Below are 17546 nucleotides of genomic sequence, written 5' to 3' on the forward strand. Positions count from 1 at the left end.
AGGATATAGGACGTGTTACAACTTAGTATAATTGCTAATTCAATAACATTAAAAATGGTGAAACAAGAACACTCAGACTGCTACTGAACTAGAAAAAATGTTTGTTGTCATCTAATGACACAATGGCTTTAAAAATAAAACCTGGAATAGGGAAAAGAGAAGATTTTTTTGTACCATCACAGTTTTAATATCTAGTCCTAGGAACTTAAACTTTACGATTCTTCCAAATTTAAAAAAAAAAAATCTTCCTATCTATTGCCCCCATAAGGAAGTAAGAAAAACTAAAAACGTTACCTTATCATACAGCATCCACCCAATGTATTTTAAGTAGCTATCATTTAAATATGTATCTGGGTATGTGTTAATCAAGCTGCCAATTTCTTCCATGCACGTAGCTCGGATCTCAGGGATCACATCACTGTGAAATTATAAAATTGTAATATTAATACATTAACATGCCTAACATACATTAATTATATTATTTGCAATATTTTCCCCTGGAATTGCTGAAGTATGTACAATCAAAATATTTCCAATATTTATACATTAACGTTCTAAGTCTTCAATCAACAGTTAATCCATTTAGCTACAAATGTCTCATACAATAATTATTTTGAAATTCTGGATATCTTCTCAATAACAAATGTACTGCAGGTAAAACTTCAGAAACAAAATTGAGAGGTCCCTTTCTAATCCCGAATTCCTTAAAATAATTTAAATGCTACATTTTTCTTGACAACATGACATTTAACTCTATCCCACTATCGAGACAATCTGAGCAACAGTCTCTTGGGAATGCAGATACACCTCACAGCTCTATTTTCTTCTTACCGATAACGGCTTAGAAACGTCCCTTTGAAAATAGCATTCATCATGTTCTGTATATCCAGAAGCTTCTGCTCATACTGAAATAGAAAGAGAACTGAATGTTTACAGCGATCCCACAGTTCATTTCACACGATAAATTTGCATCAGTGCATTTACAAGACTACTGTGGTCTAAATCACTATTGTTTATACATGGTACCAACACAAAATAAGTGGTCTGTATCTACGCTGGCAATTGGCCTTTTTGTAGCTACGTACTGATGAAAGATTTAGCAGGTACCAACTACAAACCTGGAAAACAAGGCACAGCACGTAATATTTTTGATATGGTGACTCTTGCTCTACCCACACACAGCACACAGGTCCAAATTCTCCTCTTATGCACTTTAACAAAGATGGAGGAAAGGCAGACAAGGGAATTTTCAGAACACACCTTTTACAAAACAAGCATGTATTTTAACCATGCCAAGGAAATCTAGTTTTGAAAATTTGGGAACATGACACTTTATGTAAACATTCTCTCATCCAAAGCATCAGAAAGGATAACAACAGACAGATTTCCTCTGTTCTTCCTGTCAGATCAGATTTCTGATGATGCTAAAGACTCAGGTCTCACCCTAACACTTCCTATGAAAAAGGGGCTGCTTCTGTAACAGAAATATTCTTGGGTATCTAAACCTCAGAACAGAGGGAAATGGTTCTAAAGCCAGATTTATATCTTACAGTTAGAGTCCTGTCTCTGGGAGGTGATAAGGAGCTGTCTAGCTGAGCAGAGAAGAAATGACAGAAACCAAACCAAAGATACAGGTCATACTTGAAGTTATGATGATTTTTACAATGCATTACTTATACAGAGATGACAGCTATCCTGTGTCCTTTTTCATTCATTTCTCTCATTGAAACCCAGTTAAAAAGCTAAAATCTTGGCTTTTAATTTGTATAAACATATAAACCACTCTCCCACAACACCAGAGCTATTAATGCCATTACACGTGTGTGCTGATCTATATGTGTGTAGAGATCAAGGGCTAATGAAGCAATTAGTAGGACAGACATCGCAAGCTAACAGTATATAGGTCAGTTATTACCTTAGTCATTTTTGTACCACTTAATCTGGGTGGGCACAAATGCTCTGCAGCTTGCATTAGATAAACCTCAAAGAACTGCAGTAACCCAAAAGCAAGCTGTCAGCAATCCCTCTTTTTAAATCTTCACTCATCTCCCATACAAGACACCTGCCTAACCTCTTTCCTTTTTTTCTCTAGCTGGTCAAGTCTGTAATTGGTCCTCTTGCCACTTATTCTGTTCTTCTCCACCTCATATAATCTTTGAGCATTGTGCTTGTTGACATCAAGGTTCAGATGTACGCCTACAACTGCTGTCAGAAGTTTCATTGCTGAAAAGGAAACAAACCCAACATATTTAGCTTAGCTCAGAGATATGTAACATAAATATATTCACCACATTACCACAAAAAGCATACGGCTAGCCAAATACAATTTATTATCCACAACACAAGTGACTAGATTACAGTAATTTCTTTTAAACTACAGTGTTTGTTTTATGGGCAGATGATGATCAGAAAGGAAAATTTAGTGATACTACTAGTGATTTATAGATTTTGGCAAGAGCTTATTTGTTGACTAGTAAGAGAAGTAATTTACTGAACAACTCTCTTATATTAAGTAATCTTGATTTGTTTGCAAAAGTATCTAAAGCTGTGGAATATGTAAATTTCAGAATGAAAAAAAAAACAGTGAAGTCCCAAAAAAGGCTGGGAACCTTAATATTTTACTTAAATTGACAAAAAAATTCATGTTCCTCTAAGAATCACTAGATATCTATTTACATAGATTTCAAGTGCTTTTTGAGGCTTCAAAGCAAACAGTGTACTTTAAAATAAATTATAGTTTAGTGTGTTCTTTGTATGGCAGAAAGGGTACTTAGTGACTTCAAAATTTAAAAAGTAGCTTTAACAACACCATGCTGAACCAAATAAAAACGTGTTACAAGCGGTATTCTTTTTAGCATAGATACCACAAGAACAACAGCTCTCCAAAGGAAGCTTTCACACACAATGCATGTAATGCAACCTCATCGCATTAATTATTAGAGGGAGGGAAACTAACAAAATAGAAAACCGACTGAAAAATCAGTTACTGATTAAAAAAAAAAAAAGAGAGATCACAACATAATTTTGAAGTTAGTCACATCAGACATTAAAGAACACGTGTTTAGAAAGAAAAATCAGTCTAGATCAGATTGAAAACATTCAAATTCCATCCAGATATAAATGGAAATAAATTATTTATATTACATTAATATACATTAGGAGTAAAGCACTGTCAATGCATAAGAAGAGAACAATTGCTCCAGTAGAGACCTTTTCAATTTTGAAGTTTTATTTTGCACTTAAGTCAAAAAAACCCATGGTCTATAGCAACTCTGTGACTTGTTTTACCTGCCAAAGTGCTTGTGTGTCTAAATGCTCTGATCACGGAGTCCGCTAAGCCCGTAAGCAGCGAGATGATAGCATCCATCAGGTAGCTATCATACAGGATGCTGCACTGGCACTGTTGGACAAGCACTGCAATGAATTCACAGAAATTGGCCCTGAACTTCTTCCAATAGGATCCTGTTCTGATCAGTGGGTAGTCCTCCCCGTCCTGCACAAGTAAAAAGAGACAAGAGAAAATACACTAAGTAGTTCTGTTTGTGCACACCACATACATGTCTCCCACTGAACACCAGAGAATTTTGCTGACAGTCAGCTTCATCTCAGCTCCCCTGTAACTTTTTTCATGGTTATTATTCCGAAGTAGGGACATGCAACTACAGTACAGGCAAGCACAGATACAAACAAGCCTCATGAGAGCTACACTGTAATGATAGCTCACATCTTAAACCAGCAGATGTGAGGCATCTGTGAACACATGGGAAAGGACACATAAAGCCACAGTACCATGAATGACTTTCACTGGCATAAACCAAGAGCACTCCTGGCCTCTTCTACTTCCTCACAGGTAGCAGTGCCTCCCCACTACTCTGTCCTTCCTGTTCCTGCAACTGCATGGTAAAATTCAGGAGGAAAATGATATGATTGAAAAAGAACTGTTACTTTGCCAAACTGATTTTCAATTGGATCAGTTCCCTGAGGTGGTTGTATTGGTTTTGGCTGGGGTAGTTAATTTTCTCCATAGCAGCTGTTTTGGATTTGTGAGGATGTATTGGGTTTATCGGGCAAGGTTTTGGTAGCAGAGGGGCTGCAGGGGTGGCCTCTGTGAGCAGAGCCCTGCAGCTGCCCCATGTCAGATCAGAGCCAGCTCCAAAAGGGTCCTGCCGCTGGCCAGAGCCAAGCCAGGGGACGACACTGGGTGGGCCTCCGGGAGAGCAGATTTAAGGAAGGGGAAAAAACTGCTGGGCAACATCAGCTGGGGAAGAGGAGTGAGAACCAGCCCTGCAGCCCCCAAGGTGAGTGCAGCAGGAGGTGCTCCAGGCAGGCAGCAGCAGTTCCCCTGCGGCCTGTGGAGAGGCCCCTGGTGGAGCAGGCTGTCCCCCTGCAGCCCATGGGTCCCACATGGAGCAGATCTCCACGCTGCAGCCCCTGGAGGAGCCCCCGGTGGAGCAGGTGGATGTGGCCTGGAGGAGGCTGCGGCCCATGGAGAGCCCCCGCAGGAGCAGGCCCCGGGCCGGAGCTGCAGCCTGTGGAGAGGAGCCCACGCAGGAGCAGGGGGTCTGGGGGGAGCTGCTGCCCATGGGGGACCCGTGCTGGAGCAGTTTGCTCCTGGGGGATGGATGGACCCCATGGTACGGAGCCGTGTGGGAGCAGGAGACGAAGGAGAGGCAGAGACAAAGCATTAGGGACTGACTGCAGCCCCCATTCCCCTGCACCAGTAAGGGGGAAGATGTGGAAAAGATGGGGGGAAGGTGGTTGTAGCCCGATGTTAGTTTCTCACTGTAAGGTAAGAAATTCATCTCCCTATACTGAATCTGTTTGTCTGTGACAATAATCGTTGCCCGTGACGATAATTGTCGAGTGATCTCCCTGTCCTTATCTCAAGCCCCGAGCCCTTTTCGTCATATTTTCTCCCCCTTTCCCTTTGAGGGGGGGAGCGAGAGAGCAGTTGTGGTGGAGCTCGGCTGCCCAGCTGGGTAAAACCACCACAGATACAAACAGGGGTAATAACACACCAATGTTTTAGTTGTTGCTGAGCAGTGTTTACACTAAGTAAAGGACGGTTCAGCTTCTCACGCTGCACTGGCAGTGAGGGGGCTGGGGGTGCACAAGCAGCTGAGAAGGGATGACCCCAATGGACCAAAGGGATGTCCCATATTATAAAACATCATGCTCAGCAATAAAAGTTAGGGGGAAGAAATGGGAGCTGGGGGGGGCACAGAATGTTCAGCTTGATGGCATTCATCTCCCACGAAACCACTACACTTGACGCAGCCCTGCTTTCCTGGAAATGACTAAACACATCTGCCGCTGGGAAGTAAAGAATTAATTCCCTATTTATCTTTGCTTGCACAGCTTTCGCTTTACTTATTAAACTCTATTTATCCCAACCCATGATTTTTTTCATTTTTACACTTCCGATTCTCTCCCCTGTCCCACTTAGGGTGAGTGAGCAGGTTATAATAAAGCCACAAGACTGTTCACACTACATTTAATAATGCCAAGAAGAAAGCAGACAGATGGCACTTCACACGACTTCTCACACAAAATGGTGAGCCTCATGTGAGGAGCACAGTAGTAAGACGTTGTAGATGCCAGTCTCAGACAGCATGAACATTTATTTCATTTGCATCTCACAGATCCCACGAATGGCTCTGAATATTGATTTGCATCCTGATAGTTTCCAGGTGTGAACGGAGCCAGGGAATTCCAGAATTTCACTCATGGAAAACTTCATCCTGAAGGAAACCCACGACTCAGCTAGTCCTTCCCTAGTCAGCCAAACACCTTCTGAGATGTATTCCAACAGGCAGCTTCACACCCAGAACAAGCCCAAGTACATCTAAAGTGCACTTGATGCTTTTCTCTTGTAACTTCATTTCCAGAGCACCGAACCCATTGCTTTCTTGAAAAACAAACACAGGCAGATCTCAAGGATGCCTGCAACCCAAGGCACGTTAGGAAATTTGGAATCTAAGGAAAGAGAGGAAAGTCAGAGTGAAGGGCTAGCAAGGAGACAAAATGAAATCTCCACAATGCTGCAAGCAACGTATGGCAAGAGGCACTACAGAAAAAGCTGTTTCTAAAATATTCTTCCAATTAAAAACATTCTCTTGTAAACATAATCATTTATGAAACAAGCTTCTGAACAAAACTGTCTGCCAAAAACTCTTGTGTGCATGCATAGAGGTTGCTGGAAGGGTTGGGGAATGTTCTGGAGTACCAGTGCAGCTTGACATACACCAGGCTGTTTAAAACACTACAGGAGCGTGTTGTGGTTTAACCTGGCAGACAGCAAAATGCCACACAGACATTTGCCCACCCCCCAGCGGGACAGGGGAGAAAACTGAAAAGTGCAAGAACTCATGGGTTAAGAGAGAAGTTTAATAAGAAGGAAATAAAATGAAGGAAAAAAAAATACACATAGTAACAACAAAAAAATAAACAAAACAAGTGATGCACAAGGCAATTGCTCACCACCAGCCGACCAATGCCCAGCCAGTCCCTGAGAAATGGCAGCCCCCCAGCCAACTCCCCTAGTTTTACTGCTGAACAAGACATCATACGGCATAGAAGGACACCCCTTTGGGCAGTTTGGGCCAGCTGTCCTGGCTGTGTCCGCTCCCAGCTCCTGGTGCAGCCCAGCCTCCTCACTGGCAGGGCAGCACGAGAAACTGAAAAGTCCTTGGCTCTGTGTAAGCACTGCTCAGCTTACACATCAGTGTGTTATCAGCATTATTCTCATGCTAAATCCAAAACACAGCAGCATACCAGCTATTAGGAAGAAAATTAACTCCATCACAACCAAAACCAGGACACAGTGGTTCATCTTATCCAAATTAGCAGGTTCTCCTCACCTCCCTTTAAAACGAATAGCAAGGAATGGGCAACTCCAAAGTGTGCATGGGTTCATTCCAATCCAGAGGTCTAAAACAGACCAGATGAAGTAGACTTCTGAAGTGTATAACTATCTCTGTTCACTAACACGCAGTTTAAGCTGACTACTTCTGATGTATTCGTCTACCCTAGAGAAAGCTATAGAAAAAGCCATGCTACAACTGAAGAACTACAAAAGAGCCATACCATGTCCACTGGCCAAGTAACTGTCAGGATCCAAGGAAAGGCCATGAATTTCTTGTATTGCAACCCAGATTCCTGTAATGCAGGAGAAAAAAATTTAAAGGCTTTTCAATGACATTGCACAGTTAATTGAAAAAGATAAAAACAGCACAATCCATGCATCATATTTAAAAAGCTATTAAAACTTCGGACAATTTGTATTATAAATGGTTCACACAATCCAATGCCTTAAGATGTAATCCCTTCTCATTATTCTTCAGTTATGAGCACTGACAGAAGAAAAACGCATTTTTATATAAAAATCAAGTTCTCTCGCTACAAGTAAAAGCCTTGTTTTTAAAACTTATAAGCAAACATATACAAAATGTAATCCTCAAAGTTAATTCTGACATATGCCTTTCCAGCAAGTCTAAGTACATCTCCCTTTCCAACACTTAGTAACTACATACTGTTAAACAGCTAACCTCTAAAATAAAACATTCTGAGCTTTTGAAATTATAGAGGAATGTTTTCAGAATGAGTGTCAGAGATGCTTCTCAAATCTACAATTATTCCAAAACAAAAGGCAGGAAATGTGCAGTTTTTATTAGACTCAGTGAAGCACAACAAGTATTTCTATCCCCATCTGGCTGTACAGTTACAAATAAAGCTTATCTCTTCCATTGCTAAACTTTCCAGCAATGAAGTGGGAGAGGAAAGGAAGCCTACAAAAGAATAAACAACTGCTGCAAGAAATAAAACAATGCATACAGGAAGAAAAGCAGCAGAGAAAAACAGAACTGATTAAGAAAGAAGGGAAAATAAGAATCAGTGGTCCTAAAGACAGGTCTGCCTCTCCAATGAGGAACACTGCAGCCCACAAAGAAAAAATGCCTCTGAATGACTATATTAAAGCCATCTCCTTCCAAGGCCTGTACAAGTTTTCACAGAATCACAGAAGCACTGAGTTTCAAAGGGACCATTTGAGATCATCTAATCCAACCCCACCTGCTCAAGCAGGGTCAGCTAGAGCAGGCTGCCCAGTGCCAGGAGCAGTCAGGCTCTGAATATCTCCACTGATGGACACCCTGCATCCTCTCTGGCCAGCCTGTTCCACTGTTAGACCCCCCTCAGAGTAAAAATGTTCAGATGAAGTTTCACATGTTTCAATTTGAGCTCATTACCAGGTCTTGTCTTGCCTTGCCTTTTGTGCCCACTGTCTCACTGGGCACCAGAGTCTAGATTCCTCTTCCTCACCCCTTCAGAGGCTTTTACACACAGATAAAGATCCCTCTGAGCCTTCTTCTTTCCAGATTGAACAGTCTCACCCCTCTCAGCCTCTCCTCATACAAAAAATCATTAACCATCTTTGTGGGCCTTCATTGCACTCAATCCAGTAAATTTGTACTTTACTTATACTGGAGAGCCCAGACGCAGACTCAGCACTCCAGATGTGTCTCACCAGTATAAGCGGAGAGGAAGGATCACCTCCCTCCACTTGCTGTCACTGCTCTGCCTACTGCAGGAAGTTGTTAGCCTTCTTTGCTGCAAGGGCATCTTGCTGGCTCATGCTCATCTTGATGCTCAAGGACACAAAGATCCTACGCTACAGAGCTGCCTTCCAGCCTGCTGGTAGGCATGTAATGGTACATGGGTTTTTTTTCCTCCCCAGATGCATGGGATTTCCTGGTATAGAACTCTGTGAGGTTCTCCTGCCCAGTTCTCCAGCCTGTTCATAGACTCATAGAATGATCTGGCTTGTAAGGGACCTCAAAGATCACCGAACTCCAGCCCCCCTGCCATGGGCAGGGACACCTCCCACCAGACCAGGTTGCCCAAAGCCCCATCCAGCCTGGCCTTGAACACCTCCAGGGATGGGGCATCCACAGCTTCTCTGGGCAACCTGAGCCAGGGCCTCACCACATCAAACTCTTCATCCAACAGCACCACCAAGTCCTTTGCAGATCTGCTCTCTCTCCACTCGTTCATGCACCTCTGGACAGCAGCACAATCACCTGGTCCATCAGTCACTCCTCCCAGTCTTGCATCACCTTCAAACTCGCTAAAAAGTACACTCTGCCCCATTGTCCAGGTTTCTAATAAAGACTTTTAAAAGTATAGGCCCAAATATCAGTATACACCACTACTGACTGGCCTCCAACTGGACTTTGTGCCACTGATCACAACCCTGTGGACCTGGTTAATCAGCCAGGTTTCAATCCATCTCACTATCCATTTACCTAACTCATACTTCAGCAGCTTGTCTGAGGATGTTACTGGAGACAGTGTTAGAAGTCTTACTGAAGTCAAGATAAACAACATCCTCCTCACCCTCCAAGCTAGTCACTTCATTATAGAAGGCTATCAGGTCAGTTAAGCACAATTTCCCCTTTGTAAATCCATGCTGACTAGTCCTGATCATCTTCTTGTCCTTCATGTGTTTGGAAATGACATCCAGAATCAGTTGTTTCATCACTTTCCCAGGAACTGAGGTGAAGCTGACCAGCCTGTAGTTCCCCAATCCTCCTTCCTGAAGGTAGGAATGATGTCTGCTTTTTTCCAGTCTTCGTGACTCTCTCTCAGTCCCCATAACCTTTCAGAGATAATTGAAAGTGACCTTGCAGTGACATCAGCCAGCTCCCTCAGCACTTGCAAATGCATCCCATCAGGGCCCATGGCCTTATGGATGTTCAGCCTGTTTAAGTGTTCCCTAACCTGATCCTCCACTGAGAGCAAGGCTTTGCTCCAGAATTTCCCTCTGGTCTCAGGGACCTGGTACTCCTTAAAGCCAGTTTTAACAGTAAAGACCGAGGCAGAGATGCCATTGAGTACCTCAGGCTCTTCTGTGTCCTTTGTCACTGGAGCTGCAGCTCCATTCAGCAGTGCAGCCGTATTTTCCTTAGTCTTCCTTTTACTGTCGATATACTTGTAGAATCTTTTCTTCTTGCCCTTCACATTTCTTGCCAGGTTCAACTCCACTAACATTAGTGAGAATTTTGGAAGGAAGCATGGATACACAGATATAGTGTTGCAATTAATTGCAATGTCTAATTTTCCTGCCCTCTGAATGCTAGAAACAACCAATACAAATCAAAAGAGAAGAAGTAATCAAGCAGTTAGCTGGTAATACTCTTCACTCCCATTACTACTTACACCATTATTATTGTTTGTTTTCAAAAAATGTTTGAAATCTCAGTAGACCTCCATGGCACTACTTCTCAAAACTTATTCCCTAAATCACTTTTCCATCTTATTTATTAAAAAGATGAGAGAACTGCATGAGAAAAGAAATGAAACCACAAGGAGGAAACAACTAATTTTAAAATAACACTCTACTCTCCTCTTGCTCTTATGATAGCTCTGCTTTAAAAGAAATCTGTTAAATCGAGCATTATTTCAATCACCTGAAATGTGATTAGCATAAAAATGGTTGCTTCAGACATATTTTTTTCTATATTAATTTGACAGTTATATCAAAAGTAAACCAAACAAGCTGTCAGACACTGTCTTTAGAAATGCTTCATTCTGTATAAATTATTTTTGGAATTTATTTTACAGTCAGTCAACTTAAAGGCAGATTAAGAGAATTTCAGAACTCATCAGGTTTAGAAATGAAGAACAAGAATAGAGAGAGACAGAGCATCTAACACAGGGATTACCATTTCGTATTTTCCATGAGTAAAATGCTTCACTAGAGTAGCATATTAAAATACTGCCTCAAAAGCTAAGCTGCATTGTTTTTATGCATGCTTCTAAGGCAACTGTGGAATCTTTCCTTTTACCCACCAGGACAGGAGAAAATGCTACAGAGCAGTAACACATCCACAGTGATGATAACAATAATCAGATCTGCGTACCTTCCAGAGTGAAGGACCTTCACTATCTTGAGTGCTATTCAGGGTTAATTCAGTTAGGAAAGAAGTGCCAGATTACTAATTCATATGGCCAGCCACATATTGGATCATTTCTGTCAAAAATTAGCCCAAGTGCTATTACAGTTCTAAAACGAGGAAAACCATGTTGGCAAATTCATCTTCTGTGGGAATTTCTACAGCAGCTGGTCTTTGAGAGATGCTCAATTAAAGCAAGGCTGATGGCTGTAGCTTGACAAATCAATTCAGAGGTGGCAAATTCAGGGGAAAAAAAAGCACAGAAGTAACTGTGAAAGTGCTGCAGAAAATCTGATGTTGGCATAATTAGCCAAGAACCAGTCAAACAGGGAAACAGTGTTGTGAAGGTGTGCTTTTTTCTTAATAATCCTCGAGAAATGAGATATTCACTATTGTTTTGACAATTATCTAAAAGCACAAACGCATTTTCCTTCTTTCATGTGACAATATGGTTATAAAAATTGTCAGCAAAACAGGAAGATTTAAATAAAAATACCAAATAAAAGTTATCTTCAACACAGCTCTTCAGTAATTTACAATAGCATTTAAAAGGACCTATCACCTGAATACCAGAGGAACTGTTTACCTGCTGCAACGTCAGGTTACGTGTACCTCTATAAAGTCACTACCAGAAGAACTCCTACGATGAAGCCAGGTTCAGGAAGGCTAAGTGAGACAGCCCTAACTCCAAAAATAAGTCACTTACAAAAAAATATTCTAGTGCTGCTAAAATAGGTCATTACAACTCTGAATTTCTCCTGTGCCAGAATTATTTTTCTAAAGAAAGGAAATGGGATACAGCTCCTGATAAGCAGCAGGAACTTTGTCCAGGTTGACTATTAAGGTAAAGCCTATTATTTATATTAAAAAGTCACACAAAGTCAAAGCTGCACCTACCTCATCGAAGGTCTCTGTCATTTTTTGCATGACATCATTCTTGTGTGTACTTTGAAACATTTCTGCTGTTACCATGCCTAGAAAAGTGAATTTTAAAAAGGGGAATATTGAGAACCATATTACAGCAACCCCAAAAAGGACTTTAAATTTAGAAATGCCAGGAGAGGGGTACTTGAGCTGTTCTCTCTGTTTACACTGACGCAGGCAACATATATATAGGTAGACATATAAACACATTTATAGGAGAAAATGCTGATGAACCAGAACTGAAATACACATTAAAGAAACCTACTGTCTTCTTGCATGGCTATTTGGCTATTTGCCCTGACAGTCAAATAGGCCAACGATATCGTGGGGTGCATCACGCACGGCACTGCTAGCAAGATGGGGGAAGGGAATGTCCTGCTTTGCTCTGCGCTGGCACAGCCTCACCTCAAGTACTATGTACAGGTTTGGGTGCACAATATAAGTACATAGAACCACTAGAAAGCATCCAAAGGAGGGCTACAAAGATGGTGAAGGGTCTGGAGGGGAAGACATAGGAGGAGTGGCTGAGGCCCCTTGGTTTGTCCAGCGCAGAGCAGAGCAGGCCGAGGGGAGGCCTCATGGCAGCCTGCAGCTCCCTCACGAGGGGAGCGGAGGGGCAGGCGCTGAGCTCTGCTCTCTGGGGACAGCGACAGGACCCGAGGGAACGGCATGGAGCTGGGACAGGGAAGGGTCAGGCTGGGGGTTAGGGAAAGGTTCTGCACCCAGAGGGTGGTCGGGCACTGGGACAGGCTCCCCAGGGCAGCAGTCATGGCACCGAGCCTGCCGGAGTTCAAGGAGTGTTTTGGCAATGCTCTCAGAGAGAGAGTCTGATTTTTGGGTGGTCCTCTCTGGAGCCAGGAGTTGGACTTGATGATCCTTGTGGGTCCCTTCCAACTCAGGATATTCTGTGATTCTATTTAATATGTCCATTCACTGACTTCAAAGATTCACTAAAATTTAGCCCACTGTTAGTCAAAGACCCCAGAACATTTTCCAGAGGAGAAGGCATATTAGTCAAAGACCTGGAAAAAAATCCAAAGTGTAAAAGGTACATTCTAGCTGCTTAAATACACTCAGAAGTATCAACCTAACAGAATAGTCTTCTTAAATCTCTTATTTGCCATCCTGAAGCTTTTAGCTAGCTAACATACTTCAGATTACCCTCCCCCCACAGGCAATAGAAAGGGATATTAAGAGGGTGAATTACCTTGACAGCCTGAGCACTGAATGAAGAAGTTGATCAGATCTAGAAGCGCCACATTCCTGTCTTGTTTATAAGCTTCAACCCAGTCATCTACCACAGACTAGAACAGATTATACAAACTCATTAGCCAAGAGCTGAACACAGCATGCTGCACTTCACTGAGGACATCCATAATGCACACACAAACTTCTTTTTTCCGTCTACCTTAAATTATAAAAATGAGAATAAACTCCATCCCGTTACATTCCATCTCTAACAGAACATATAAAAGAGTCTTTCTGGGACAAAATGAAGCCTTGAACTGCTCATTCCCAAATTCTGTTCTAGGCAATGTTGCCATTCACAGGTGCTTTGCTCCCTGTTAGCAGGGAAGACAATCCCAGCATTGATAAATTTAATACACAAAAACCAAAATGTCCTTCTACTGATTTCTTGCCACCGCTGAGGTAATAGATTCACTTAACCAAAAAAAAAAAAGGAAAAGAAAGCATTTAATTTTGGCATTGTTTAATAATTAACACTAGCAATGGTCTCTCTCTGTTTTCTTCTCTAGTACCTGGCTTATGCAGAAGGCTGAAATAGTTCACAGATTATACTTATCCTAAAAGCTAACCTTAAATTTCATTTCTAGGGCAGTCCAGCCTCCAGCCTGTACATGACACTAGGCCTGCTGGGACAACTCATCCAGCCTTCAGCCCACCTGTACTGCCACACAGGTCTGATGAATTCCAGCAGCAGCAGCCTGCACTCAAGCTGCTGCCTTGTCAAGCCCTTCTCAACATGTTTCGCACAGCAGAAGCTGGGCTCTTCAGGGAGCTCTACTGAAGCTAACACAGCTGTCGCACAGCAAAAGCCCAGCCACAGATCTTGGAAAAAGTAGGGTCTCGCCTCCAAAATATGAATATGTTTTTCACATGTGCACACATGCAGTTTACTTACAGACACTACATACTGGAGGCATATGTATAACCCTGGATTAAAATATTTGAAGCTCCAGGTTTTAATCTTTCATACACATTTACAAACATAATATATAGATACACTTGTGGACTTCCTCACACTGAAGAAAGTTGCTAAGTAAACATGTACAGAAAAGCTGATTATGCAACATGCCATCAAACCCATTGCAACAGGGTTAAAAGAAAACTGCCTAAAGGCAGGCTCCCAGGAAAAAAAAAAAAAGTGGCTTGATTTTTAGAATCCTGAACAACCACAATTTCCTACTGATGAACCCTTTCTATATTTTTTAAAATAATTGGCTTTTCACGTGTTCAGACATTGCTTTAGCAAGACTGCTTTAGGTATGCCTTTCCTTCCTCTTTTTAATTATCTTACAGCTACGTTTTCACTAATTTAATGAAGACGCATTCTTTTCAAGAACCATGCTCATAGCAGTTTTCCAAACACGTTTCTTCACACCTATGCCAAAAACAGAACACAATTTCAATGCTCCAGAGTACAAATAACTGAAGTGATTGTTGTTTATCCATCGGCCCTCCACCAACTCCTCTCAGAATTCAGAGCTGGAAATACCTGCATGGCCCGCTTCCCCATGATAACCACTTCAAACAATGTAACTGCCTCAACCACTGCTCCATTCTGCAGCCGTCTCACTCTTCTGCTACTGGAAGAATTTCTCCTTATGTTTTCACTCTGTTCTCGGACCTTCCGTTTCTCTCTCTGAAATGAGTCAAGCAAAGAAAGAATATGAGGAAAGAAGATACTTAACAGCCATCCGCAGATAAATGAACTATTCCCTAATAACAAGTTTATTTTACTCTCACTGTAAGGATTTCCCCAGGGTGCTAACTTTTAAGCCTCACTGAGGCTGACAAAGCCTTATCAAACATGAGTATGAAGGAAAGGATTTATCAGTTTGAAATTTTTTCCTCAACAAGTCATAAACATAGCAAGGTATAAGTGGAAAGAAGCTTCTGAACAGTTATGTACTGCCCAGAAGGCATTTTTCAGTGGCAGCCGTAATTTCTGAAGAGCAGACGGCAAGCACAAAAGCTCTTCTACACCTCTTTGCTCAGAGGGTAAGCACACAACCTGCAAAGTATCATCAGCTGCACACAGTGCACAGCTAAAGAAGAGCACACGCTGAAATGAACTGACTGTTCAAAAGCCAGTACTGAGGCTCTGATGCCAACAGAATTTGGGGATCAAGCTGCAGCCACTGACTAGGGTTTAGATGCACTGAATTGTTTCAAGAAACACTCCATTTTGTAACAATTGAATGAGACAGAAAATAAATTCCATAAATAAAAAAAAAACAAACTTACTGTTGTTTTTAGGTTGCCATTTCTCACACTTCTGCTGTTCTGCACAGCAGACTCAGGCACAGTCTCATCACGGACAGCATTCTCTCTAAAGCATAACAAACATGTTGAAACAGCCGTGAGAACAAAGAACCACATACTTGGTATAAACAGCAGAAGAAAGTAAGAGTATACATATGCATTTTAATGTTACTAAGAATATAGAATGGTTTGGAAGTTATGCCCTTTTGTTGCTAAAATAAACAAAAAAAACGTTAAAAGTACAACAGAAGTTCAGGGCCTTCTTCACATTATTTCTGTTCCTAATTGATATATAGATAATTAGAGAACTAGCGAAACTATCAAAACCATCAAGGAAGCAGAAAGCAAGTAGATGAAACAGAAAGCTGATGTTGACTTAAAGCAGCCTGTTAGAGCTTTGCACCGTCAGTCAGTAACAAGTATATATCATGTTTTGGGTCCTCTACAGAAAATAAGAAAATATTTGATGGCTCTACAATTTAAAATGAGAGGAAGAAACTGTTTTACTTGTTCCGTAAAACATGCTGAAGGAAAAAGACACGTAAGAAAGTTCTTTTCATTTGCAAGTATATATTCGTATTCATTGCTAATATGATGGAGGAACAATGCTATAAAGAAAGATGCACCTTTTGGGGGATCTGAAGCCATACATTTATCTGCAATGAAATCATGCCATTTTTCAGCATTCCCAATGCTAACAACATGCTTTGCCAGAGCTCATGTCTGGGCAGACAAGCTAGATCCCACTTGTGCAGCAGGTCCAAGACTGTGGCTGGCTGCTATGGCCTCCTCTAAAACTACGGTGGCCAGGACATGAAGCCAGTTGACTTGTACTATAGGAAGGCACAAAAAGAAAGTAAACATGAGACTGTACAGTTACTTTATTTTTCATGATAGTGCTGCAACAAGAGAGCATACTAACACGAGCGAGCACTTTGCAGAGAACAGTATTACGCTGTCAGATACAGTCAACTCTCCGGTATCCAGTGTTGACTAACCCAGATGGAGCATTAACCGTGCTACGGATGCAGAGCCAGATCGAGTCCAGAGGGCTTTATCAATGCCAGATAAACACTATTCATCTTCCCAAGACAGCTTCAGTCAGACAGTGCCTCTGCAAAGCAGATCCTGAGGCTGCGTACCATCAGCTGCACAGCCTAGGTCCTGATGTTATTTCGTTAGTGAGAAGTTTTTATTTAAACACATCTCTGGTTTTGAATTTATTGGAGCACTACACCGTAAGCGATGTAGAATTAGGCTTCCAAAGATTCCCATGCTGCCCTATAGATTCCATAAAGATATATCAAATTTCTAAATAAAACGATGCAAATGATTAACTCCCCTACAGAGAAAAATCCCATTGAAGTTAAATTCAATGAACTTCTCATCATAGAAAAGTTCAAAAAGTGCCACAGTGGTGACAGATGGAAGCCAAGAAAAATCAGGCTAAACCAACCCTTACATCAGTTGTCTGGACTTCTGCGTGTGTTGAAAGAGGGAAGAACTGTGCTTCACAACCAAGTCTGCATGCTAAAAGCAACACTTGGCAGTTTTCAGAATGTTTCCTTTGATTTGTAATTGTGCACCACAGAGATTAAGTATCTCAAGTGCTACCAAAAAACTTCCTAGTTCAAAAGAACAAGCAGCGAGAGACAGCAATATATAGAGCTCTTCTGAAGCCAGTTAGCCCTTCTCAGATTCCTTGTACAGACGACAAATTAAAAGGACCCAAACCTATTTGTCAGGGAGCTGCTTCTCCTATGCGATTAAATGCTTTCACTTGTGATTTTAAAGCAGAATGCAACGTTATAGAGCTGGACTGACATGTTCTTACTTGTGCTGTTTCACTAGAACAACTCAGATGCCAGCCAGCATTTCAGTATGTGTTACCTGTTTATGCAGTATACCTCCACACAATGCTCAACATACTCTCAAGCAATTTTCCCGAATTATCTCTGTGTACTATTTAGCAACTTACTACATGCCATGATGAAAACAAATGCATTTCATTTGATTACAGAAACTATAATTGAGTCTAAGCTGAATTACAATATTTAAATAATGAAGAAAGAAAAAAACACCACTCAGTACAAAAAAAAGAAAACACACCAGGACAATTTAGTCAAGTACTTGCCTGAACACGTACTGCATTTAACATCCCTG

At 41.5% G+C, this 17546-nt stretch overlaps 1 protein-coding gene across 2 annotated transcripts in view; it reads right to left on the minus strand.

The window, feature by feature from the left end:
• Window positions 1-17546, minus strand: part of LOC118253587 (cohesin subunit SA-2-like) — a 63002-nt gene that overhangs the window by 42226 nt on the left and 3230 nt on the right. For both annotated transcript variants that reach the window (XM_035558095.2, XM_035558096.2), the window contains exons 3-11: window positions 15366-15450; window positions 14614-14760; window positions 13084-13180; window positions 11850-11926; window positions 7087-7158; window positions 3289-3493; window positions 2072-2223; window positions 832-905; window positions 295-418 (exon numbers count right to left, since the gene is read on the minus strand). In XM_035558095.2, the coding sequence (XP_035413988.1) occupies window positions 295-418; window positions 832-905; window positions 2072-2223; window positions 3289-3493; window positions 7087-7158; window positions 11850-11926; window positions 13084-13180; window positions 14614-14760; window positions 15366-15450 (1033 nt within the window). The remainder of the gene's footprint in view (window positions 1-294; window positions 419-831; window positions 906-2071; window positions 2224-3288; window positions 3494-7086; window positions 7159-11849; window positions 11927-13083; window positions 13181-14613; window positions 14761-15365; window positions 15451-17546) is intronic.

Source organism: Cygnus atratus, chromosome 1 (genome assembly GCF_013377495.2).
Source record: "Cygnus atratus isolate AKBS03 ecotype Queensland, Australia chromosome 1, CAtr_DNAZoo_HiC_assembly, whole genome shotgun sequence".
NCBI lineage: Eukaryota > Metazoa > Chordata > Aves > Anseriformes > Anatidae > Cygnus > Cygnus atratus.